Source organism: Maylandia zebra, linkage group LG12 (assembly GCF_041146795.1).
Source record: "Maylandia zebra isolate NMK-2024a linkage group LG12, Mzebra_GT3a, whole genome shotgun sequence".
In the NCBI taxonomy this organism is placed as follows: Eukaryota; Metazoa; Chordata; class Actinopteri; order Cichliformes; family Cichlidae; genus Maylandia; species Maylandia zebra.
The window spans coordinates 29,830,852-29,858,821 of NC_135178.1; the positions used below are offsets into that span (position 1 = coordinate 29,830,852).

At 38.5% G+C, this 27,970-nt stretch overlaps 1 protein-coding gene across 2 annotated transcripts; it reads right to left on the reverse strand.

Annotated features, from left to right (window-relative positions):
• Positions 1 to 269: 269 nt before the first annotated feature.
• Positions 270 to 27,188, reverse strand: gak (cyclin G associated kinase). Of its 2 annotated transcripts, none has more exons than XM_076891031.1 (29): positions 26,855 to 27,188; positions 22,475 to 22,536; positions 21,555 to 21,614; positions 21,032 to 21,146; positions 20,468 to 20,610; positions 20,129 to 20,254; positions 17,029 to 17,118; positions 16,727 to 16,862; positions 16,162 to 16,274; positions 14,322 to 14,400; positions 12,245 to 12,362; positions 8,760 to 8,809; positions 8,472 to 8,620; positions 8,118 to 8,240; positions 7,875 to 8,008; positions 7,575 to 7,769; positions 7,347 to 7,464; positions 7,177 to 7,256; positions 6,809 to 7,002; positions 6,462 to 6,623; positions 6,173 to 6,339; positions 5,769 to 6,030; positions 5,478 to 5,672; positions 5,222 to 5,359; positions 5,020 to 5,106; positions 4,653 to 4,919; positions 4,113 to 4,261; positions 2,825 to 3,001; positions 270 to 2,640 (listed from the first exon to the last, which is right to left on the reverse strand). In XM_076891031.1, exons 1-29 carry the CDS (start codon positions 26,994 to 26,996, stop codon positions 2,539 to 2,541), a joined length of 3,933 nt encoding a protein of 1,310 aa, XP_076747146.1. In that variant the 5' UTR covers positions 26,997 to 27,188; the 3' UTR covers positions 270 to 2,538. The 2 variants fall into 2 exon arrangements, with proteins under 2 accessions (XP_076747146.1, XP_004546975.3); XM_004546918.5 differs by having other exon boundaries at positions 5,008 to 5,106.
• Positions 27,189 to 27,970: the final 782 nt, after the last annotated feature.

Here is a 27,970-nt window from a genome sequence, read left to right on the forward strand (position 1 = left end):
GCAACATGTAAAATCTGGCATAAACAATGGATCCATCGTGCCTGGATCCCTTCTTCTATCTTCTGTTGTTGGCTTCTTCCAACCGGATAAAATCCTGGCTTCAGTTAAATATCTTTCACTTGTGTTTCCTGGAGCTCCATCCTGGATGCATGCCCAGGCCTAATTAAAGTTACTTATGAGCTTTTCCTAATTTAGAAGACTATTTGGTTCTGAATGTGAAGGCTCCGCTTACCCCACCAAAAAAGAAAGAAAACAACCAAATATTTGCCTCAGGTCAAAATGATTTTAATTTTTTTGTTTTTGCAATGAAATCTACATTCATATTAGTAGGATGTAATTTGGTACAGCACACTGCCGATGCGATGTGTAGTTTTGTTTTTTTGCCATCAACACTCTTTATACTGTTATGTCATATTGTGGATGAGAGACTCAAGTAAACTTCAAGCATCAAAATAACTTTTACCTCTTTTCATTTTGCTGGCCCCCTTGTTTGAATGGTAACAAAATTTCAAAATGGAAAACAGAAGCAAAAATTTGAAAAGTTGTTTTAAGAGAAAAAAAAAAAAAAAAAAAAAAGGCAAATGAATGGACAACTGATAAGCACATAACAATTGAGAGGATATATATATTTGTAAAAGCACATTCGTATTGATATTTGATACTTTGGAATGACAGTAACAAAGAGGCTCACTGTGATCAAATAACCACTTTCCCCATTTCAACTCATCACATTCCACTTATATATATATTAGGTCAATTTGTGCCATTAATATGCACGAATACATGTTACCAACCCCTCCTCCCTCCCTCTCCCCCCCAAAAAATAGTAATAAATAAGAAAACAGGTGATTTGATTGGTCCATGAGGTAAAATGTGAAATACAAAGAAAGAAAGAAAAAAAAAAAAAAAAAAAGGGAAAACAAGGTAAAATGAGTTGGAAAGAGTCGTGAACCAACAATAATAACAAAGTGCGGGACAGGCTGAGAATTAAATTAAGAAGAAAAATGTGGTTGCAGACAAGAAAGCATTTTATCCAACAAGGTTTCTTTATGTTCCACACACCCACACACAACCATTCACACAACCAGCCATGAAGCTAAAAAAAAAAAAAAAAAAAAAAAAAACAGCTCTCTTAACCACCTGATGGATAGTACTTTCATATTTACACTGAAGTGATGATTAATCGACAAACAGACACAGACACAGAATGGACCCCCCCCAAAAAAACAAGAAAACACAGAGCAACTAGGTTAAATCACCATTTTCTCTTTTTCGATCCTTTAGTTACTCCTCTTGCAAAAAACAAAACTAAATGCTGGAGGTGGGCGAAGTTTAAAGAGACAGAGAGGGCTTAATGACAGTTACGATGGAGATCCCTTCTCCATTTCTGCTACAAGAAAAAGAGCACTTCATCCAAAAAAAAAGAAAAAGAAGAAAAGCTGCTGCCCATGTGGACTACCCTGGTTTAAAAAAAAAAAAAAATCAAACATACTACCTCAAGTTGTTTAGAGGTCTGGTGTAGGAGAGCATGCAGTTAGCTACATGGTGTAGCTTGAGTGGGAGGGATTAAAAGAGCACTTCAAAAACAACAGACTGCCCACTTGAGTTTATAGCATGATTTAACATCAATCTCAGGAGTGTGTGCAGCAAAATAAATTAGAATGGTACAAGCAGCACTAGTAGTGTTCAGCAGGCAATTGTCTGGAGAACAAACTCCAAAGAAGCCTTCACCCCTGAAGGTGCAGCAGTACAGGTAATACAGGTCATTTTCAATAGATCTTATGTTTAAAAATCCTGGGGAGATTTAAATCCTACTTCTGCATTACTGCAGGATCTTTATAAAAAAAATCCAATCCCTGCTACAGCAAGTATGATTCAGCAGCAGCATTGGCTCTTTTGAGGCAACTAAACATAAAAACTTATTTTTCAGGACAACATTTTGCAAACGTTCATGTTGGCTGACATGCTAGCTATTTTACAGCCACACTCAGTTCAGGTTTGCCACTCAGCTAAGGACCGGTTGTTTGCACAAGTGTCGAGCACAAATGAATTAACTATTCAGCTACAGCTAATGTATTAGTGTTGGGGTGTTTTATCTGAATATCACTATCATGATAGTCGTCTTGATAATTTTAGTCCTTGTATTATCTGATTTTGTTCCCACTTTGTCTTCTCAGTGATTGTTGTTTAATCCTTCCTCCTGATGTTTGCAGCACCACTCAGGCAGTCATGCAGGTAGGCAGTGAGTTTAAGACCGATCACAATGTTTATTTAACTGGCTGTTTATAGACCAGCAAGGAAACTTTCATTACAGCCAGACATGAGGCAAAAGGTCTTTTTTTTTGATCGAAGAAACAGAAGAAAGTAAAGGAGGGGGGAGGGAATGGAAGAGAGGACACCTCTCAGAGGCTTTTTGCCCCTAAGGCCCAATGTGGGCTCAGTCCTGTCCAATCTGGCCCAGTCTCCTGTTTTGTTAGGCCAAATCCAGTCCGGCCTGGTCCGGTCTGGTCTGGTCTAGCTGGAATCCAGGCCAGGATTTTAGAAGAGTGCTTTGGATCCCTGGTTCTCAAACTCTGACCAGGCGTCGTTCAGTTCCATAAAGATCATCTTCGCATACTGTTCGTAAGGCTGGCCCGTTGCCTGAAGAGAATTCAAAGGTTTGGAGTTTAATACTGAATTAAAAACAGAAAAACAAGAGCATTCATATTGAAAGAAGACCGTAAACTCATACTCGAGATTCATCTCATTTCCTGTTGTTTCACAAACAGAGGAGCTGCACCTTTTTTTAAGTTTTAAAGCACTTTCACAGTATTTGATACTGTACCTTATCAGGATGGACAACCAGCACAGCCTTCCTGTAGTATTTCTTCACCTGGTCAGCTGACACCAGGTCTGCCATGCCCACAGGCTTCCAGCGCGTTTCACCCTCCCACAACACTGTGTGTAGAGTTGACAGCAGTGCTCGGATGTTTCGCTCCTTCCCTTCGATCCAGTCCAAGATCTACAGCATGATAACAAAACAAATCTTTACTACTTGGAGGCTACTGTATGAGTGAGCTGATGAAAGCAGAGTTTAACCTGCCAAAAGGCATCCTAGCTGTACCCAATCTTATTGTTGTTTAGTAAAATCACCTGCTACATGTGTGACGCAGTATGCAAAAACGTGGCCAAGCCCAAAATGTTCATTAACTCAGAGATGTCCAATTCTGACCATTCTTTGAATCACTCTTTTTTAATAACAATGCAAACAGATTTTGTAATAAAAAAAACAAAAGACAACTCTACCACGTTTCCAAGAAATCAGTTGATTGCTCACAGTACACACCGCATTATTAGCACAGGCTAAAGATGGAAAAGTCACCAGTAAGGGGACAATTTTCACTGGGTGCCCAGGCATGTTGAATGATGATTTGGAGAAAAGTAGTGCACTGCTGTTTGCAGTTCATAAACAGATATTGCATATAGATGGGATGACATTGCAAACACTGGAAAATCTGGTTGTTTTTGACATTATCATTGCTTGACTCTTTTTTTCTATGAAACCGAGATTCTTGGTCGTCATCCTTGGCTGGCTTTTTGTGTCAGTGGACAATGGTGACTCTTTTCACAAGGATTAGATTTTTCTCCAGGGCCACACACTGTGTGTTTGTAAGTGTCCAACATGCCCTTCACATATTCTGCCACAAGTCTCTTAGCTCATCCTCCCATCATCTCCTGTTAGCCCACCACTACTGCCTAAAAAGTGACTTTCATTGTTGTCTGCAGACATGAAACAGATGAAACATAATAAATCATATTTAACAGCTGAAAATTTCAAGCCATTTCTAAAGATCTGCCAATTTTTTGCTGCCTTTAGACAAGTCTCTATCATTTTTGTTGATGTTATAAAAGCTTAATTAGTTGGTTACTGTTTCCAATTTTATGCATTCATTTATTTTTTAATAATTTAATTCTATGTAACCATGTTTTTAGCACATTTACCTTTTAACTCTTATGGTTGCAGTCATGGTTATGTGAGTTTTAGATTTTATTTATATCTTAATGCACTTCTGTTTTTAAATGTGGCATATAAATAAAAGTGACTTCACATATGTGTTCAGTTTGCTACCTACCTGTAATTTGAGAGGATCCATGTCTTTTGTGATCTCCTGTCTCCTCATTTCAGCAATGGTCCTTGGTCCCTTCTTGTCAGGTTTAGAAGCAAAACCCTGAGTTGAGAGCAGATCCCCGAAATCATCCTCCTTTACCTTTGGCTTGGGCCCTGAGTGTCAGCAGCACAGATAAAACGAAATTATTTATGATATGGAAATTTTATGGGCATTTATTAGGGTTAGTCATAAAATGAGAAGCCTTTTATGAGAAGACCAGGGAAATATAAAATAATAACTGAAAATCAGCAAAGTAATGAACATAAATATTCCAAATTCCATCTTTTTAGTTTCCAACCTCTGTTTTAAGCTGCTGATGGTCTCCCCTGCTTACTGCTAATTACATACAGTGCAAGGCAAAATTCTGGACAAACTAACTGAATCAATCGGTTTTCTACTCATTTTTAATTTTCTAAATTATAAAAACTTAATTTAACTTTGTAATATCACCGCTATTGTTTTGTTCAAAATAGATAACTAGTATTGTAATCATGTCTCTCTTACCAAATCCAGGCCCACGAACTCCTCTCTCTTCTCTCCCACCGATCACACTGGAGAAGTTAAGGTTGTAGTTGGGTTTAGAGGACTGGGTTCCTGCAGGCTGAGAAGCTGAAGACCCTTTGGGGCCAGATCCAGATATCCAAGGTTTGTTCTGGGCTGAGGTGGGTCTTGCAGACTGCCATGGCTGAGCTTGAGGCTTAGCAGAGGAAGAAGAGGAAGAAGGACCCTTTGTGCTGAAGGATGGCCCAGAAAGATTACTGCTGGAGGAACCTATAGGAAAAAGATGGAGATGAGATAAATGTAAAGGCTTATAAGATTGACAGTCTTCCTCTTTTATGGAAATAACTCCTCAGCTTACCTGAGCTCCTACCTGGCAAGTTGGAGCTCAGGTTTCCTAGGTCAGCAAAAGGATCAAAGGTCTGAGACTTGGCCTTTGACATGGATGGCATACCAGAAGCTAAAATGATCAAAATATACAAGTCAACACTTTTATCTGGTTTCAATTTTGATTTTGGCTTTAAATCTCAAAATTTTTCAGTCACCAAAAGATCTGTAAGAAAGGTTTCTCCTACCTGTGTTGGTATAACTTGGTTTACTGGCAGTGGTGCTCATGCCAGCAGTGGTTCCTTTTGCCCAGCTGTCCCACCCACCCAGCAGGTCTGGTTGGCTGGCTGATGATGTCATTTTAGGGGTATCATTTACAAGCTTATCTGTAATAACACAAACATCCTAAGTGTCAACAATGGACTCTTTCCAGTGTAAATACAAAATGTTACCAGAAGAAAGAATATGAAATCCAGCTGGACGTCAAGGAACTGATGTACTTACTGAGGTTGAAGAGGCTGGTGTTGGAAGCAGGAGTGGCGTTGCTGTGAGCTGAACCAAATCCACTGGTTGCTGAACTATCAGAACCCAACAAGTCTCCAAACAGGTCTGGTCCAGAGGCTTGTCGAGATGAACCAACGCTGGAGCCAACACCAGAACCCGACCCCATCCCAAACGGATCAAAAAGATCCCCCATGGCTGCAACACAGGCAAAGTGACAGGAAATATTTATTAAGTGCAACCCAAGAAATCTCAGAATAATGCAGTAAGCATGTGTGAAGCCTCAGCTTTTACGTTTTTGGTCTGGTGTGGCTCCACTGGCTGGCCCACTGAAGAACAAGTCTTCCTGCACTGCTCCAGTCTGACCAGCAGGAGGTGCAAATAAGTCATTGAGGAGGTCGCTGTTGCTAGAAGCAGCTTTCATTCCTCCCTGATCTCCGTGTTGTGGAGCAGAGGACGAAGTTGAGGACATGGTTGGAGGTTGAGGGTCACAGTTCAACCCCAAGAGGTCAGCTGTGTCTTCAGGAGGAGCCTCCTGTGTTGCAGGAGAAGCCGTCTGAGAGGAGACAAGGAAACCAAGAAAATAAAGAAATGCATGGATGCAAGAAATAAAGAATTTTGGTAGTAATTAACAGTGTGATAAACGGGGTAATAGTTTATTGATAAAATAATACAAGCCAGCCAAAGATTTTCTGCACCTGAAAGTCAGAATCAAACAGCGGCTCGCTGTGGTCACGTGACATTGGCTCTCCACTGGTGGCAGAGTAAGAATAGGACTCTCCTTCTGACTGATCACTCAGATCCTCCTGGTCATTCATATATCCTCCTTCTTGACTGTCTGAGGCATCCTGAGCGCTACGTACATCTATAATCACAGGAAGCTAGTCAGTGAGATTTTCCAGAGAGAAAGGTTTGTAAGAAAATGCTACACGGATTAATAGAATTACACATTACAGATTAACAGAACAGAATATGACAGTACATTACCTTCCCAGTCTAGGGTCTGGAAAAAGTTGCTGGAATTAGTATCATTGCTCATCGGAGACTCTGGTTCTGTTGCACTGGAGCTGTCTGGGGTTTGAGCTGGCTGGGCCGACTCGGAGTCATAAAACGCTGAAGAACCTGGCTGACGAGGCAACTCGGGCTTACCTGCAGTGATAAAGGATCCAAGTTTATTTCATCTGTAGAAGCAAACTTAGAAGAACTTAAAAGCACCTTAAAGCCACGTAAGAAGTAAAACATCTAATATACAAATAAAATAAACAGATGACAACACTTTTTACCAATGCTTCTCCACTACTAAACTAACATTCAGGCCAAGTAAAGCCATGTACCAAATTTGCTGAGGATCTCTTGCTGCTCATCACGAGAGGAGAAAAGGATCTTGGGGTTGAGGCCTTTGGTTTGAAAGCCCTCCCATGGAGGAGTCTTGGTGCTGGGCCTGTCCCTGGGTTCAACCTCAATGTCCAAGTTGACCTGGAACAAGTCTGGGTACTTCTCCTGGATGTCACAGGCATCCAAATCATACCTGAAAAACAACAAGCAGATAAAAAAGAAATAATGAAGAAAGTATAGTTTAAATTACTTGTTACAAGCAGTGCAGCTGTAAAAGTTTAACAATGAAGACCACATTCAGCTGTTAATAAATAATAAGAAAATATAACCTGCAGCAGTATGTTATGGATCAAGACAACATACGTACTTGGCAAACTTGACAGTCGTTGCATTTCTTGGTACAAAGCCTGTGTGGAACTGGATCTGGAACATTTTCATGGACGCCATCTGAAAGACAATTATAAATGCTCTGAAAAGTGCATTTCTTCATATTCATTGCCACCTCGAGGCTTTAAGCAAGGGTGTCTGTATTTATACCTTTGCCTGCAGACGTCCTCCCAGCGTAGATCTTGCATGATAGATCACCACCAGCACGTCTCCTTGAACGGTAACATTGAGAGGAATCTCCGCTTTCCCATCTTCCATCTTAAAATCCCTGAAACATGAGATTGTGAGAGGAAAAGAGTAATATACATGTTAGATTGTTAAAATAAAGGGAAACTTGTCAGGCCATCCTTGTACAAACCAAAAAAAAAACAAACTTACTGCATCCTGTCATACTCCTGTGATGTGGTGAGCACCCTCTCGTCCCCAACGTAGACTTCGCAGAATGGCCGGCACCCATTACGCTGCTTGTTGAACAGTGGCACTGGTGTCATGATGATGGAGCGAATAACTACAGGCTTGCTGTGAGGGATGATGGGCTCCTCTGCCATCATGTCACACATATACTCTATATACCTGCAAAATTGAGATCATGTAGTATTTGATACATGACCTACTAAGGATGACCAACACACACCAGTCCTCTTTTCTACACATTTTAACTTGAATATTTTTCAATACCTCTTGTGTGAAGGTGCTATGCCTGGTGGACAGCGTTTCATTGAGAACATGTAGACTGCTGCCTCAGCAGTGGTGAAAAGGCGGCAAAAACACAGGAAGGAGCAAACTGCCACTGCTGATGCTGCTCTGCCATCCTGCACACAGAAAGGGTACACATTAAATTTATGACAGGTGACACTCCATTCAATTTGACACCATGTACTCCTCTCTACAAGCGCAGGCTCAAAGGACTGACTTACTTACCAGACAGTGTACCACACAGATGTTCCTCTGGTCCTGTTTGAGCCATAGATGCATGTTCTTACATACGCTGTAGAGACTGCGGAGGTTAGGGGCACGACGCAGCTGCCAATTACACTCTGAAACCTGGGCGCGCACAAATAATACAAATTACTGAAATAGTGACGTAACAAGGACACATGCTTCAACAATAGCTACTGTTGTGGCAATAATAAGCTTATGCATGACAAAAGCACAGAGAAACACTACTATACCTGTGATCATTGAGAGTAAACAAAGTATAACACAAAGCTATAATTTAGCCTTGGTTTAAGTTATTTCCCACACCAACACAACCTTGTATCACAAAGTGCATACCCTGTTGTGGAATCGAGAAGGCCTGTATGATCGTTTGGAGAGGTTGTACACAGCGTAGTGGCCAGCATGACGTGAATCGAGGAACAGACGGACATCCTCAATGTTGTTCTTTATCGCAGACTCCACCCCTTCTGCTGGGAAAGACATGACTGCACGCGCACACACACGTTCATTACAGGCATGTATGAATCGGGTAACCAGTGATGCTATGCTTGTTCTGTAATATTAAATTACTTGACAATCAAATAATAGTCACTGAATGCTAAAGTGTTCGGGCACTTTACCTACCTGCAATTCTGGAGGTGATGTAAGAAATATCCAGGTCCCCTTTGGCATAGCTGTAACAGAAATGACAAGTGCCGTTATAAAAGCAGTATGTAAACAAAGTTAGAAGCATAAATGATACATTTAAGAAAATAGAGGAAATTAAACTGGTGATTAATGTCTGGGAGACTGGAAAAAAAAATCCAACGGATGCAAGCTGGACAAAAACTTTTCAACTCTGGTTTTGAATCTCAGATGTTGAAATATTATTAACTGAAAATATTAATCTCTGCCAGAGCAGCCATTCAGTACAAAGTTTTAAACAGTTTTGATGAATATTGCCTCAATAATTATGCAAAATCGATTAAGACAGTCCCCAGTTTATCCTTCCGCTGAGTCTTTATTATAGCACAAGCATTTGGCAGATGCTTGTTGTCAGCATTCATTACGGCAACTTTCATTACTACAAATAGTGAGTATTAAGTAATACTGGCAGTAAAAACTTATGTAGTTAGGTTTCATTGGATCTTACTGCACATGCAATCATACTGGAACAATGACAACAGGTAAAAGAACACAGCCTGATTTCTACTGCACAGTTTAGGACAGACAAACAAACCATAGCTCAGTTTCTTTGCTTAGCCCATCTATGATGATTAAATTCATCTGTATTAATCAGTATTAGGATAAATAGATGATGCAAATTAAGACATATAAGTGAAAATGATATTAGGTAAGTAGTGGAACCATAATAAAACTTCCAACATTCAGTCAAACAGTCACTCATACTTGTATACCACAGCCTACATATAAAGTTGCGATTGCAATTATACATTTGCAACCCATGCCGAAGCTACTTTAATTAAAACAATATGGACATTCTGAGTTAAGGTAAACCCTAAAAGGAAAAAGACAGCCAAAAAACAAAAGCAATAGCAAAACATGCAACTGAATGACAACTTAATTAAATGTGATGATTCAGATAGCAGATAAAACGGGTTTGAAAAGAGAAATGTAATAAAAAGGTGAAACAGATGAAAACAGTCAAATGTAAATTAAATAGCCTTTTTGATTTTTGAGCTGAAGTTAAATTAAAAGTAATACTGGATATCATGGGATTCTCCATGTAGACCATAAAAGCACAGCTGAGTCAAGCTACAGCAAAACTCCAGTGTCAAAACGACAGCTTCCTGCAGTCATGTGACTTTGCATTTGTTCTCCAGCAAATATGCAGTTGTATTGGATGGTTTTCTTTACCTTCCTTGTAACTGTCATTTCTTCATTACATTTCAGTAAATGGAATATTTCAAGCTGGATGCTTCTTTTGGCCTACTTTTGTATGGATTCATTATCTTCAGTTCCAGACATAGTTACTCAGCAAGTCCATAGTTAAGTGTTGTCACATGGTTTGAAGAATCAGAGACGAAGGCTCAGGCTTAACAAGTCATTTAAGCTCTATATTGTTTGTTTAATTACTGCTTAATGTTAAGTCCATGACATCAGTTTTATACAGATATGTAAAAATTAAATTATTTTTAACATGTGAATTTTTTTATGGATATGTTAGTGGAGTTATAAGATAAAAGTTATCTAAAAGTAAGAAATCAATTGAACTAAATGAGCTATCACACTTGATTTGACAAAAATAACAAGCAAAAATCAAAAGGTTGTTGTTGTTTCCCTCAGACAGAAAAGAAAAATGCATATTTTTTAAACTTTATAGCAAGAAATATGATTGCTATATTAAGGGCCATTTAATTGAAGTTAATGAGTACTTTACCCTTTTAATCGAAGGCCATCACTGCTATGCTACCAATTCTAGTTATCTTTAAACAAAGTTCTCATAAAATGAGTTTACATTTGCAGAAAATAGTTTCCTGGAAAACTCACGGACAGTGAGTCTGCCCTACTGTGTCATTCGCTGATATAATTTTCCAGTTATTTCACCAATATATATGGGAATTTGTCCATTCACATCATGCTCTGCATTCACTCAGTTGAATTACTGAATGTGTGATGTTAGGATCAGAAAGCTAGGATGGTGGGCACTGAGCAACAGAAGATGTGCAACATTTCTTTCCTACTAAATCAAGCACACACTACAGAACACAGAGTAACGCATGGACTGACGCATTCCGCTGACCCATATTTACCTTGGGTTGCTAGGAGATGGACACATAGTGGGACCATGAGGGTTTGAGACAGAGAGGAAGAAAAAACAAACAAAAACAAAACAAAAAAACAAAACAAAATCATCAAAAAAAGTCAATGGCAAAACCAAATGAGACGGCAAATCTTTAAAGATGCGGATAATGGGACTATGAAAGGAACACTTTGCTGTTTAATCTTTCTATACCTTCAGCAATCATTACCATTTTCACTGGCCAGTGCAGCCAAGTGTAGCAGCCCAGAAAATCCAGTGACTTGCTTGTATAGCAATGGTCAATAAAGGGAGGACAGAAGAACTGTGTGTCATTTCCTGGGACCTTACACATGAAATCTGAGTGTAGAACCACATTTTTGACCAGCAGACAACAAAATGTTCCTTTTAAAGGTAAATCTGGGATCAGGGTATGAGTGAGAATGAGACATACGCAGACAACTGCTTTCACATTAGGCCTTTGCAACTATGATGAAACATGATAACAGATGATGACATGACTGAGAAACAGTATTGCTTAAAAATGGTTGCCATTTGCTGGATGTCTGAATTAAAAATTTGTTATAGGACCAAAAGTGCATCCTTTCATTACGGGAAATTCAAATTTGTCAGTGCCAAAGTAAATACCGTAGTGGAACTATTTTAAGTTATAATAACTGTGACGGAGTGACCCGTCTCAAGGCAGAGTCCGCTGAGTATGGCACCGCCACCATTAGATCGCCAATCGTGCAGGGTGACGCAAGCCGATGGTATGGGGGTGTGGGGTTTAAATAATGAGTTCACGTGGGTCTGGACCGTCATGAGAATGGCCTCATTACGTGGGCCGTTAATGTGTATATGAAGTCGGGTAGACTTCCGGGAAATAGTTGAGAGCCTGTATCAATGTATATGTTTTGTGAGTGTATAATGAAAAAGAAATTCTGGGGGAGGGAGACGGGGATTAAAGTTAGAATAAAGAATTGGTGGTGACGCCAAGGGGGAGGGGTTACGGGATATAAGAGACGGCGAGCCGGATATGAAGGGGAGTGTGTTGTAACATACAGGCTGTGTAGCGCGGATCTCAGTTTTATGTCTTTGTAACCATCTTTTTATGCACTGGGGAGGCCGTTTCAAATAAAGTATCCACACTAATACCTTACCGACTACGCCTGTGTTTGTCCGGGAGAGGTCTGGAAGGGGACCCCGTAACATAACCAATGTCAAATGTGAAAAGTTTAACTGAAATGTATGTTAACTCCCAAAATAAAAAATACATACATAATGATGAAGATTAACTGAAAGACATATGACAAAAGTGCAAAATAAATAAATGTAGCAATAATACTCCCGATAACGAGAGGCTTCTTACCTAGCTACTGACTGGATGACCTTGGAGGAAGTATCCTTTATGTTTGTCAAAAAGCGTTCTGTTCCTCCCTTTAAGATATCAAACAGGCCACTGCCAGACTGATCGGGGTCATATACACCTATAAGAAATGGTGAGGAAAAGAAGAATATGGTAAATATAATGACTTTAGAGCGATGCCTGAGATTAAGCACTTACAATCGGTTTGGCTGGTGAAAGCACACCCAGCACCTATTAGCTGCAAGAGGAATGACACTTGTGACAAATGATCATGCACATATAAATACTTAATTACATTCTGGGCTTCATCAAAAGGGCTCAAAAGGAAGCGTTTTACCAATTAATATTTCAGATAAAATCAGTTTATTTTAGCTGCAATGCAGCTGCCTGATGCCGAGGTGCAACAACAGGCAGTTGGAGCCACTCCTCACAGGAAAGAGCAAACATATTCTGCCTTTCGACAGATGGTTGACAGGCAGTGCAGAAATCCTCTTAGTGAGTGGACAGGAGACAGCTTGCAGGTCTGTGTGTGTGTCTGTGTGCGTACAAGTCTGTGTGGATATTTATGTGAAAAATAAGCCTATTATGCTCACTGAGATAAACAGACAGACACAAATATAATTTTCCCAACGAGCACTTAGAGCTTATGCTATAAATAATCTAAATCTTCTTCCAAAAACAACAACACGTAAATTAGTTATTTTTATATCCTTCATGATTTACTTCATTTAAATGAGACGTTATTGTATGGTGGGACAGTCACACTGTTGCATACTAATGCATGGTCTCTATATGTAATGTTTAATTTTTTCCTAAGGTGCATTTGAATCAAATTATCTTTTGCAACAGATTCACATACAAAAAAAACAAAAAAACAACTTGAAATCTGAGCACACCACTATCAGCCGTGATATAAACATTGCTAATTATACTACACAAGAGGCTCTTAGCAGGTTAAGGCTAATGATACATCAAAATTAGTGTGTTACAGATTGAAAAAAATATTGTTGAGAAACATTTATAGTGACTGTCTGACTCATTATGCCAGGAACCTGAACAGATATTGTAACAAGTAAGAGGATTTGTTCTACCATTAAAAATAGCTGGTTTCCTGACAGTACATCATACTGGGCCCTCGTTCAGACAAAGAGGAACCCTTTACTGATCTCACAGGACTTTGTATATGCAAGACCTGGCATGTGTATGAAATGTGTCAACAGCTGGATGGTGACTAACATACCAGCTTACCGTGTTTATTGCGTGACTTTCAGGGATACGGTTGAGAAATTAAATGTCATGTTCAATCACAGCTCAATGATAAACTTTATAGGAAAGATGTGGATTTAGCAGTTTCTAATGGTACCTGCCCACAGGGGCATTTTTCAACAAAAGGAGTCACGCATTTTCTCACCAATAGACATTTGACTGGTGTTCTACCAAATAGCGACTGACAGGTGCTCTCTCTTTCTCTCAGCCTTCTACAATCAGGCCTGAGACCTGAGTACATTTGTGCTAGGGCTGTTTGTGCAGGGATTTTAAACAGAAACCAATAAACTGGCTTGCCTGTGAACGTCTATCCGAAAAACAAACCAGCCAGAGTTGTTTTTTAAACTAATTTTTTAAAAAAGGACTTATAGAAACCCCGCAGGTGCTCAATCTGTGTTTGTTTTAAAATCAGCAACAGGTAGTTTAGAGGATTGCCTAGATGTTGACGTATGTAGGTCATTACTGATTTGCATTATGTGGTACAGAACTCAACTTTAAGTAAATGAGCAGTAGGCAGTTTCTCGAAACATAATGCAACTCTACTAAAATGCACTGCACAGCTGGTTATACAGATCATGAATATGAAATGTGCAAATAAAGATGTTGTGACATTTCCATTTAGGAAAGAATGAAATATCAATAATATAAAAATATCGATAATAGTGTTTTCAAGAACTTCAGTATTAGTCTCCTATACTTTAGTGTTAACACCTGAAACAAATAAACAAAATAAAAACACAAACTAACAAACACTGACCCAAAACCCTGTCATACAACAACAACAACAAGAAAATAAATGTAAAAAACAATTTACCTGCATTGTTATGGCTGTTGTGGATCTGCATTGATGGCTGTGCTCCATTGTTGCCAAAACCTCCGTTCTGCTCCAGCAGCTGCAGACATTCATATCCATCATACACTGGACGCCAACAGTAATACGTACTTAACATTGCAACGAGCAGGTCAACAATATTTTAAAAAGTTATGATGAAAGAAAGATGTTCTGTGACCTGGACTGTCTGTGTTTAAAAAAAAAATACCCACAATGGCTAAACCACCCCGGGAAAGAAAAACATCATCGAAAATATCCAAAAAAAGAAAAAAAAAAAAAATCCAAAAATATACAATTTTTAAATATATAAAATAAAAATGGAACTTGATAGAAAATGAACAGTCAGAGCGCCTTAAACAAAGGAGGAGGAAAAAAAATGTGTTAAGCACACGTCAGGTCCCTGAATGAAAAAAAAAAACAAAACAATAAAATACAAATCTGTAACTCCAAAAAGTCGATAAATTACAACAAATTAAAAACAGGCTGTGCCAGATGATCGCTGTCGATCTGGGGTTTGTGTTCAACAGCCAAATAGCCTCTGCGTAACTGTCTTGTTTATTTCCCTCTCAGTGTCTCACTTCCCTCACAAGTTTTCTCCTTTCCCTCCTCTCAGCCTCTCCATATGTCTGTGCTGAACTGCAGCAGGGAGAGGAGGAAGAGGAGGAGTAGAAGTCCGAGGATTATAATCTCCTTACATCCAGCAGGGAAACCCCTTCTTAACCCTAATCAGATCAGCAATCGCCAAATCTGCCTTCACTCTGCACACACTTACCAGCCTTATCAGGATTCAGTTTAGAGAGAAATTTGTAGAAATGTAAAAAAAAGTCTATCTGCCTTGATTTGCTAATTTCCTAATGATTAAACGGTACTTTAATATAAATTTAGTTCAGGATACTGACACTGACCAACTCAGCACAAAACAAGGAAAATGCAATGAAATCAGTGTAAACCTGGCAAATGTTGAAACTGAAAGCAGCTTTATGTCAATCACAACAATGACCGAGGATTTAGTGATAAGTACCTGGATTTTTAAGGATTTGCGGTAAGAATCATAATGAGTTGGGGCTGATAGGTTGAATATGGTCAGCCATCATGCAGCGTAAAACGATTTCTATTCCAAAACCCTGATTAAATCTTAAATCTGATTGTGCTCAATTAGCTACTGTGGTGCAGGTGACAAAAAGCAACACCGACCATGCCAATGAAAACACAGTGTTACCACTGAACTGTTGGTATCACTTCATGTTTGCTTTAAATTTCAGTTCTCTCAGTCTTCACCTCTGTGTGTCTCTCTCCCTCTTTTTTGGCCCATTAAGACCTTACCAGCTGGCAAGAGAGGCCGCTGGGAAAGAGAATACAGACTCCTTTGTGCTTGTGTGTTTGTGCGTCTGTGTGTGGTGTATGTGAGGCTTAGCAAATGTAACCGCATCAGCAATTTGAGAGTGTTCAAGTTGTGTGTGTACATGTGCACATTTACACAAACACACACAGAGGAAGAAGCCGTGTGGTTGGCCTGTCAATAGCCTCTTCACAGGCTGGCACACACTGAGGATGAGACTCAGTGCCCTTAACCAATCATGTTGTTTACTCTAAAATACTTGTGAAAGCTGTCAACAATTCAAAACCGATACCTGGAGCAGAAACGTTTTAACTGCTACCAACTCGTCTGATGAACTCAAGATGAAGATTCAAGAGCTACTTTACACGTATTAAAGGATTAGACATGCAAGCCTTACCATAACTACTGTAAATGTGCAGTGTTTTTTTCCGTATTATCACATCTTACATCAATGACGAGGGTACTTTTAGAACACGCATTTACCTCAGTAATGGGGGACTTGGGGTTGACGTTGCGTGCTGCTGCTATCTCCTGGAGCTGGTTGACCAACTCTGTAATAGACAGACGCTCCTCTGGGTTCACCTTCAACATGGAACCTGAAGAGGAGGAGAATGGGTAGAATGTGGGTTGAAGTTAGTATGATTATAAAAAAGATACAAATAAAAATTTATGATAGCATAACTGATGTTTGTGGACAACACAATTGTAAAAATATTAATAAAAATGGCAGAAAGCTGATTAAAATTAATTAATAACCGATTGGTCATCAATCACATACACAGAAATTAAGGTGAACAAAGAAAAAGAATCCGACTTTTACTTTAAACTGTATACTGTTTAACCAAACTAACATTGTTAAAAGTTTTTAAATCACTAATGCATTTTTGTACTGCATTGAATTGCATGACATTTCTACATGAATGCTATTGTGCTAAACATCTGGCAGTCTGGTAAAGGTATAATGTGGCTTAAGGCATCAGATTTATCTTGTAGGCATTTAGCTGGTATCGATTAATAAATGGACTGGTGCCTGACGGGCAGTACATACGTATGAGGTCGTGATACACAGTGTATTTCATGTCGTTCTGAGGCATGGAGTACTTTCCGTTGACAATTTGTAGCTTGGCTCCATCCTCAAATGGATGCTGCTTAAAACACAACAGGTAGAGGATGCATCCCAGAGCCTGCATGTGAGACGACACATGATCAGTACAATAATCAAACTCCTTTGTTTACAGCAAAAACACAAAAACATGCATCAAAAGACAATCAAAACAAAGGCAGAAGAAGAGAAAGTCAGTTGTGTCTAAATTATAAATGGAGGTACACTAATGTCTGAAAATGACTGACCCAGATGTCTTGCTTCTCATTGATGGGAAAGTTGGAGTAGAGATCGATCATCTCTGGCGTTCGGTACGCAGGAGTGGTGTTCCTTGTTATCTACAGAAAAACATTTTTTAAAATGAATTGACATGAAAGCAAATATCAAGCTTAAGTCATATGTTTGTAAATCTTTGTAAAATTCTTTCTCCCGATTAGACAGAACTGAAAAAGCCATGTGCGCTGTACAAGAAGTGCACAAGATGAGTACATTACTCACATCTCCATAATTTCGTTGTAGATGTACAACGACAATAAAGGGCTATTCTATTCTATTCTATTATGTGCAACATGTGCCTGGTAAACAAGAAGTCTATTAGATTTACAAGCCAAGACCTCTGGTGTTCTGCATTCGAAATTCATCTGTGGCAAAGCTCCAGTGTGTAAGTGGGCAGCTGTGTGGTTATGGTACAAATATAATTTACATGATTGTTTAGGGCTTCCTGGACCTCTGGCTATTAATCCAATTAAAGGTTTCTGGTTTATGCTCAACACCATATCAATACTGCCACTGACCCACTCTGTCTTTGTACGTGTATTTTTGTCTTCTCAATTAATCATCCTACTTTTTACAAAGCAACTAAAGGAAACAAAATGAAATCAAAGTGGCTGCGGTTTTCCTTTTATGTTTTCTTTAAAAAATTAAAACCATATAAAATGTCTACCTGTGAAGCAGATTTCAACCTTTAATCTCTAATCACATATTCAAGGGTATCAACACAATCTTGTGATCAGTGATGAAATTACTATTTACCGTTTTCATTCGCTGCTTATCTCTTGCTTTTAGTTCACTCTGAGGATCTTTAATAGCATTTTTCTTTGTCTGTCATGTTTTTTTTTTAATTTTAAACTTTATGGATACTTTTGATTCCTTTCCTTATTTACAGTACTGTGCAAATATTTTGAGCCTCCCTCATTTTTTTGCATTGCTAAGAAAATGGGAAATGCACGTTTGAATAGCAATTTATTGAAACGTGCATTTCCCATTATGACCACCTTTATTTATGCTATCAAGTTTTCTTGCAATTTCATTAGGAAATCTTCAAGATTGGAATCTCCTTCATGAAACCTGGAAAACCAAAGTTCTTTAGATGTTTGCTGCCTTTTGTTCTGTTCTCTGTCAAAAAGATCCCACACTGCCTCAATAATGTTAAGGTTCGGGCTCTGGGGAGGCCAAGCTATGACTGATAGTGTTCCAGTTATAGTGCATGTTTTTTTCAGATGGTATTACATGGTGAATCTAAATCTGACCATACTTTTATTCCTTCATAATTCCATCAATTTATAAAAGACCCCTACAGTCTGCACTGTTTTACACACGACTGTAGACACTCATTGCTGTACCTTTCTTCTGGCCTTTTCATTCCATAACTGATTTTCAGTCTAGCTCTTGTTTAATTTGCCATTTTCTCCTGGTTTTCTTAAGAATGGCTTCTTGACAGACACCCTTCCACTGAGACCGAACAGTAGAGAGATCAACTGAGGAGACAGATGCATCTCTCAGGTTCTGTGCAAGGGCTTTTCTTATTTCTCAAGGACACAACTTTGAGATACTGTTCATCTCCTGAAGATAGCTTTTTGGTTTTTTCTTACTTTTTTTTGTCAACTAAAGAAATGAGAACAAATGATGTGCTATTGAGACAGGCTGCTGGTAACAAATTGCCTAAGTTGATTCTTTGCTAAGTTGTCAGTTATGTTATATTTAAGTAATTTTTTTAAGCATGAATGACTTGTAGATCAGTGTTAAGTGGCTTAAAAATATATTTCCGATTGAAAGGAGCCAATGCCCAAAGACAGACCTTCAGAAAGCCTGGAAAACTATTGTAGAGAACTATTGCTAAAGATCACTTAAAAAAATTAAAAGAAAGTCTGGCACCATGGAAACAAAATTTCAGGAAATGAGAGGTGACTCCTCCTCCTGTTGTTTTAAATCTGCTTTATAATAAGTGACTTAAATCAAATAACTTTAGAATTCATATATTAATCCATCTATATGTTCAAAATCTTAGATAAGACTTCAATATTAATGAAACTCAGAAAATATCATCTCATATAATACCCAATACAGCTTAACAGCGCATGTACTGTATAAGCAGTATTGGGGAGTAACGGAATACATGTATCGCCGTTACGTATTTAAAACACAAAATATGAGTAACTGTATTCCGTTACAGTTACAGTTTAAAAAGGTGGTATTTAGAATACAGTTACTTTGTTGAAATAAATGGATTACACTGCGGTGGTGGGTCAGGATTGTTTGGGTTTGTTTGACAGCTACGTTCTGTTGTTCCAGGCGGCAGCGTTACGGTTGCCATGGTTACAGGACGAGGCTCTCTCTCTGCGACTATGTGCCTCCTGGGTGAGAGAGCGCCTTTTTGTTGTTGTTGTTGTTGTGCTAAGCTAATAGGCAGAATGCTACGGGCATAGCTCTAAAGAACGTAGCCTCATGGGCAGTGTAGTCCGTGCTACAGGGAGAATGGACCGCCATACACATTATGTGTCTGTGAGCAAGAGGAGGGAAAAAAAAAAAGGATAGTGGAAAAGTACGAGCTGTCACCGAGCAAAAACGGGAGCTGGAAGCATGTAAATATAATAATAACCACTGCACCTATTAAGACTCGACTGTACACTGTGTTTGTGTTTTCCTCCGAAAACAATAAGTTCCGCTGGAGCAGTCTTTCAACGCCTCTCTCTGTCTCTCGCAAGCAAAGTTGACCCACACAACAAAGTAAAGCTATTTTTCGGCTACAAGCCCGACATGGAACCTGCCGTATTAGTCAGAGGTCCCTTTACTGCGGTTCGGAGCCGCGGACCTTCGGTAATAGTAATAAATCACACAGCAATAGTACATTCACGTAGTTGTAAAAAGCATGATAATATATTAAGTAATCCAAAGTATTTAGAATACGTTACTGTCATTGGGTAACGTAACGGAATACGTTACAGAATACATTTTGGGGCATGTATTCTGTAATCTGTAGTGGAATACATTTTAAAAGTAACCTTCCCGACACTGTGTATAAGCAGGTCACTGTTAAGATCACCAAGAACTGTCTGCATGCTTAGGTACCTCATCCTCCACCATTGACCTCTTCTGTGCGGACCAGCTGTAGTCTGGATAATGTGACACTGTGGTGGCGCTGCCAAAGTCACACAGCTTGATGGTGCCCTGGTTACTAATCAAGAGGTTCTCAATCTGCAACACATCAACCAAGCAGTGAGTTAGCATTTCATTTAATTGCCATAAGTAAGACTTCTGAGACAGAACAAGGGCAGCAGCACATGATATGATGAAAACGTGGTCATAAGTAAAAGCACCAACTAAATAACTGCACTGTATATTGTGCATTTTTCTTTATTCTCCTCTCTGACACATCAGTCATCCTTTAAATACCAGAGGCAGACAAACCTTAAGGTCTCTGTGTATCACGGGAGGCTTCTGTTTGTGCATATGCTGAACAGCGCGGCACGCCTGATAGAAGATTTTTAGCACAGTGTCACATGATAGAGGAGCCTTCTGCTCTACCCTCTTAATAAAGTCCACCAGCTGACCTGAGGTGAAAGAGGTACAAAAACACAAAAGAATGTGAAACTGTAGATAAAAGTCTTGTATTTAGTAATAAAATTACAAAATTAAAGAAAAAGTGCTTTGCACACATCCTACAAGTGATTTATTTCTGTTAACATACTTATTGTGGTAAGCAGTAAGGTATTTGCTCAGAAAGCTGAAAAACTGCTGAATGAAAAAAACCTTGTCTGCTGTAACTACACAAAAAGGAAGCAGAGCAGGAAACGAAGGCTACAGACAGGAAACTTTCATCATGAATGCCTTTCAGTGGGAGTTACTCAGAAACAGTTCCAGCACCCCTGAATTACTGCATGTGCATTTCATGAATGAGTAAGAACTGATTCAGCACTAAAGAAACAAAACTGGGAAAAGTGCCTTTCTGTGTGTAGCAGTGTGTGTTTTTACCTTTACACAGCTCAGTGAGGATCAGAAACTCAGCCTGCCCGGTGTCTGACTCCTCTTTACTGATGGAGGCTGCAGAGCAGAACTGAACCGTATTTGGATGACCGGACAGCTTTTTCTATAGAGCCAGCAGGTGAAGGAACATACAGAATAAACACTGCTGCTGTGACAAGCCTCGCCTTAAATTTGCCTTTTCATAAATCACAATCATAACCAGTTTCTAGTGGCAGAAGCTGCTGGTTTTCACCTGTCGCATGTCAGCCTACTTTGTTTAAGCTATCCGCAGTTTTAGATTACAGCAGGTGTCCAAAAAGCAAACTACTCAAAAGCTAAAAAAAATTAACCAGATGCATTTTAAGAGAGATGTGATGACGAAGGAAATCCTGAATAGAGAGATATGGCAGATGATCTATGGGTGTTTAGTGTCAGCTATATATTAACATTAGGTGTGAAGTAAAAAAACAAAAAAAAAACAACTTTTTACAGAAACACTTTTGTGCTTTACTCATTAATAATTAAAGGATACCATGAAGCAGACTTCTTGTATGATTTCTTTGTTCTTCTCTTCTTCATTAGACAGCAGTCTCTGGAAAAAAATGCATACAGACCATTGCTTTGTTCTGTGATCAACATAATACATGCCTAACAGGACTGAACTAGCATACTGCAATAGACGGCCTATAAAGCATTAGCTTCAAACAAAATAAATATTAATAATAGTAAAATTACAATTACTTTAAAGATAATTTATGTGGTTATCTGATAAATACACTCAAAGGACAATTTAATTGTTCAGCATTTGAGGTTTTTATACTTAAATGAGAAGCTAATATATATATATATATATATATATATATATATATATATATATATATATATATATATACACATACATACACACATACATACATACATATATGATACAGCATGAACAGAATTGAGTAAGTAGGAAACGGTGCAAACATAATTGTTTGGAGCTTCATCATTCTGTACAAAATGACTTGCAATAATTGCATATTGCATATGAACAACAAACTACCTGGTAAGCGGCCGTCCACATTGCTAAGCCTACATTTTTTTAAGTTACTGTCTCATTAGTACAGCCGTATAGATAAAAAGGGAAAATCTTTCTGTTAAGGGACGCGTCCAATGGCATGTTTTGATTCAGCAGTGTAATGCAGACAATAATGCATTACACAAGCTGACAAGTGCATGTACTAATAACCTGCAGTACTTTGTCTGTTTTGCATATTAAAAGCAGGTGCTGAAGAATGTAAAAATCAATGTAAGGAGAGCTAATGTGCCTGATTTGATGCATTGGGTAATACAGTGCACACAATGACACGCACATTAACGAATACATGCTCAGTGATGAGCAACACAGCCAAAACGTAACAGTGGAACATTTTTAACAATGAGGGTATGGGTCAGTACACCTCATCTTACCTTGAGGGCGTAGTCTTTACCACTGCTCATGTCCTGGGCTTCATATACAAAAGCAAATCCACCTTAAAAAGAAAAAAAAAAAAAGAAGAAGATGAGGATTTAATTTACAGTTTTTTATGATTTAGTGTTGGGTTGACGATTCTCAAATGTTCAGGATACTGAAAGAGTTTTGTGATACTGACCAGGATATATTCTAACACTGTCTAGTTGATGTCCTGGATTATTATCAAACGTCTATGTTTAAATTATTCTGAAATTAAAATGACAAAATCACTTAATAATTAATTAATAAACCACATGGGAAGACATGTTTAATATTTAAATTCATTATTAGTTTTTGTATTAATGCTGTGTTCAAGTGCTTGTTTTCCTTTTTAACTTGGGAATGGAACCATTACAACATGCACCACTTGATTTCATGCAATACTGACTGACTGTAAGCCCTACTGGGTATCCTGTTCATTGAAGATGCAGCTAAAACCTTGACTGCTTATAATGTCGTCAAATCCATTTTTCTATAATAATCGCTCTCCATATATACACAGTAGAGGGCTGTTTTATAAATTACAATTAATAAAACATTAACAGCTATGAGTTTTCTGTGTTACAAAAAGTGGCACAGGTTACATTCAGAGTTTTGGTCTAAAGTTTTTACTTATTCTTTTATTTACAGCAAGTTTTAACTGTAATATAGATTTTCTCCTATGGGAATATGTGTCATTTCTGCAGCTTGTTAAGCTGCAACTTAGTAAGATCACAAATGAAGCCCAGCTGTAAAGTTAAAGCAATGCAAACTGGACACCTGCATTCTCACTGGAACATGTATTCATTTGGTGATGCAGGAAATGTTTAAACCTTGTTATCCTTGATTCTAATCTGTTGCTAACTCTCTTTTACACTGCTAGAATTGCAGCAATTATAAAACAGAGAACACACCAAGAATACGTATTCAATCAAGAAAATGTATTTTAATCTGATGTGCTGACAAATTGATTTTGTCAAATAACCTAATTTAATGTTTAAAAGTATCGAATTTAAACTATCAGAGCTCTAAAGAGCACCTTTCATGTTAGAAACAATCGGCAAAGTCACCAGATTAATGATTTTCAGTAGCAATACTTTGTCTTATTTTCAAGAGTGTTGCAATTTAAAGTTTCCCCATGTGTGGGACTTAATAAAGGTTTATCTTATTTTATCTTATCCTATCAATTTACTGTTCGCCTATTGCTGTTCTTTTTAGATTATCATTTTATCTGATAGGATCTCTGCCTGTGTGGAGGAGTTGTGACCTATGAAAACACTCCTTTTTATGTGAGCACACACAGAGCCTGAAATGGAAAGCATGCTTAAAAGAGAAAGTTGATAACCACTGTTGTGAGACCCGTTATCTCCAGCTATGGCTTAAGGTTTTGTTGAGCCAGCTAATGCTAAGAAAGCCTGACTGTGTTGAACTTCCTTCGTAGTATACCGCTCTGTAGACACTACTGTCATAGGGAACAACACCATTCTCATCATAATATATTTTACAAAAAACTTCTGTGCTGCTTAAAGCCAGTCACTTAAACTGACATAACATTATCAATCTGGGATTAATAAAAGCTAACTGCCTAAACAGCAGATGCACTTGTGGAACAATGTTTTTTGGGGGGGGGGGGGGGGGGGGGGGGGGGAATTTTGCATTATTTTGATTTTCTTTTCCCCGAGTCACTGTGACTAGTAAAGGAGAAACTTCAGTCTGGGTGTGTGTGTCTCAAATACTTCTACTTACCAAGCCTCAGCCAAACAAGGAAATGCCAAGATTACCACAGACATGAGTAAATCAACTACCAGCCTTCTAATCTTTAACAGGTTGCTTTGCATAGGTCCATGCGCGTATGGTGGTCACTTCCCCAGTTCTCATAAAACCTCTTTTTCTGGGACTCTCACCAGGGACCTCGTGCCTGCCTACATTTATTTATTTATTTGCCTGTGCTTCAACTCTCAACTCACACAAAATACCGCAACAAAGCGTGTTGTTCCTTACAGGTTATGTTGTGTTATGCAACTCATTTTGATAACCTCCCTGCGGAGATTAAATGTCTTACACAATTTTGTAAAACAGAAGGTAAGAGACTGAAAGCTAAAAAGCTCCATTTTCTCTGCTCCAATTTCCAAACGAGTCTAAGAAAAAAATACAGAAAGGTATTTAAAAATACCTTAAATCCTTCTTTATCAAACACTAATTTATTCAATCTCACTCTGAAACAATATGTGTGCCTGGGTTATACAATTGTAGGACTATAACTGGTGTAGTAGACAAAAACAAAAAAACAGAACCATCTGGTTACAGCAATCCATTGTTTTTGTCTCAGCAAAAGGTCCCAACAAAGACACCTTTGAAATTGCATGACGGGAGTTTGAAACAGGCAGCGCTTTAGTGTAAAATGATCTCCACTCCATTTGCTTTCATTTGGAAGGTCTTGTGCGTTTCCTTTAACCTGTTTGAATCGAACTATTGTGGACCAGGAAGTGAAATCACAATACTAATTATACTAATAAAGAGAGAAAGTTGATAGTATATCTGAAGAACAGTAGTACAGTGGTTAGCAATGATGCCTCACAGCCAGAGGACTCCTGGTTGTGTGAATTTTGCATGTTCTCTATTAAAAAACAAGACAAACTACGACTTAACTAAAGTCTTTTATCACACTAGCTTTGCATATTCAGTCAACTTTAAATCGATGTGACAAAACACGTAGAAATCAGCCGTAGACAATAGTAAATGCCATCTTATTTGCCAACATAGTCATGTTTGCTGGTGCACACCATACAGGAGGCAAGACAAAAAAAGAAAAAGATAATTAAAGGAAAAGTGGAGCATGTTTATTTGAAGCCCACCCTTAACCCTCAGAGTGAACTGCTTTCCACAGTTTCTAAATTTATAGCAGCTTTCAGGGGGCATCATACAAAATAAAATAATATACCATGACCACTCTACTAGAGTAGGTCAAAGAGTAGGTTTTTAAAACAGATATATAGAGATGTGTTCCAAGACACTTTTAAGAATATAAAAGTGTATTCAATATAAATAAAAAGATGCCCTATGTAGATTTAAGGGTTTTTGGATGTCTGGGAAATTGCTATGGAAGAAATGATATGCTGGCTTTCCAACTGGAGGTTATAGTTATACAGTTGGGAGATTGAAGCTATAATCAGCCAAAATTTTAAGCACTTTTCTGCAAGTCACCAGGTGGAGATCACATCAGTAATCATGGATCTAAATATATTATTTGATTGTTTGTGTGAAATGTTGGAGTAGATCATGTTGTGTAACCTGACAGGGTATGCCATGTTCTCTTCTCACCTGCTCTCAAGAAGCAGAATATACCACTTCCAGACACAGCAAAAACAAATAATCAGTGATACCTCTAAAAATCAGGAACACCAGATCAGCGTTTTCCTTTTTGCCTCGGAAGACAATTTCTATTTAGTTTGTGAAATAAAAAACCAAACTAATCGACTAATCAGATCACACTAAACTGTTGACAATTACCAAATTAAGTGCTTTGTAATGCTAAACTATCAGTCCAAATTGGTACATAATTGGTCTACTCTGATATATTTATTACACGCTCAAAAAGCAGTAATCCAGGCAGCAAGACCCTTCCTTGCTGTCACAAACCTACCAGTAGGTTTCTCCTTATGGCATCTGTGATATTCACTTGTTTCTACTGCAGCCCTAACCACAAACGTGGGACGATATTTTTATACTTAACAAAAAAAATTCAATAAGCAGGCACCAGTGCTGGCACAGGAATGCCGCTCTTGTTGACGTCAGAAGAAACAATCCAGCAGAATTTTTCAAGTGCTCTGTTTCGACTGAAACTTGTAAAGAGTTTCCAGCCTGCCCTGTTACAGATAATCAATTAGTTTGGTAATCAACAACACCGTCATCACTCATATCTTCGGGCCCGGCAGGCCTGACTCACACTTTTATCAAGTCTTTCTCATGAAGCAAAAAGTGCCGTGTTTCCAAGAAAGACAGACGGTAAAGGTGGACACGTAAAGCGCAGCTCTGCCTGCACACACACAGCATTCAGTGAGGTGTAAAGCGGTAACACAAAGCAGACACGTCAAGTTTAACTTTGAAATGTCTATTCCGTCTCCTTGAAGTACCTAATTCTGGAAATTGATTTAGCGCTTGTTAGATACAGTCCAAACCAAATTATCACCTGGCGTTTGCTCGGTGGCTCACTGTCCTGCACTTGCTAACTATATTATCACTTACTCCACTAGAGGTATTTCACAAATGCTAACATGTTAGCAAATTCAGCTAACTAGCATTAACTAGCCGCTGAAGACGTGACCAAAATTTATTGTTGTGATGCGCACGTATCTCACCTTCCGCGATCACCCTCCTGATTCTCAGCTTCATGTCACCGAGTTCAACGACTTGTCCGACGAAATCATTTTGGTCCCGACTGGCCGCTCCGGAGGAGCCGGGCCCGGCTAAGAAATCTAGTGCCGACTGGAATAGAGACATGTTTTCGGGCCGCCTCCGGGAGAGGGAGTGAGCTGTCTAAATCTTCACCGGGTCCGCAGAAAGACTCTACAGCAGTTCACTACGTTACAAAGATGTATAAGCAGGTGATATTATTCTTTCAATGGAAGCAAACATCCTCTTCCTGCTGCTACATAAACGGGGACACCATCATCACCGCACCGACTTCCGTGAAGGGTGATGACGTCGTGACACGATTCAGTCATATGACGTAGAAGGAAAATAAAGGTAGGTTTGACTTTTAAGGGTCGTAAGAAACCTTTAAGAACTGGTAAAATTAACATTTGTTTAATTTTTAATGGAAAAAATATTTATATTATCTTGTTTTGAGATCCCCATATAAATCAGTTTAAAAAAAAAAACTGTCCCTAAACGTTCTGCATGAATGGAATTACAATTTTGAGTAGGCTAAATGAAGCGGCCATATAAAAAGACGTAGCTTTCTCCAAAATGAGGGGGGGGAACTGTAAAAGTTAAACAAAAAATTATTACAAACAAAACTATTAGTAATCTTATTTACGCTCGTTGTAAGCAAACCATTTAGAATGTTTCTTCTTGTATGCACAACAGGCCTTTGTTAAGTTCATTTATTTTCGGGGGAAAATGTATAAATAAATGAATATGAAGGAATATATAAATATTATTCACACAAACAATAATAGGATTATCACTGGATACAACTTGATATTAGTCTGCCATCTACTGGAGCAATGTCTTTTAAGATAATAAAGTATTTTGTATTCGTTCACAGTTTATGGGAAATCAACCTTACGTGAAACAGGCTTATTAAAAGGCTTTTTTTATTTTTTATTTTTTACTGCCCATTGGTTTCTGTATGTAATTTGGACAATTGTTGTTTTGTCATCGTGTTATTTCTGGCCAATAGGTGGCACTTCTTTGCATTTATATTCCATTTTAGAATAAGGTGGGAGAATTTGATGCTTCCAGTTAGAGGG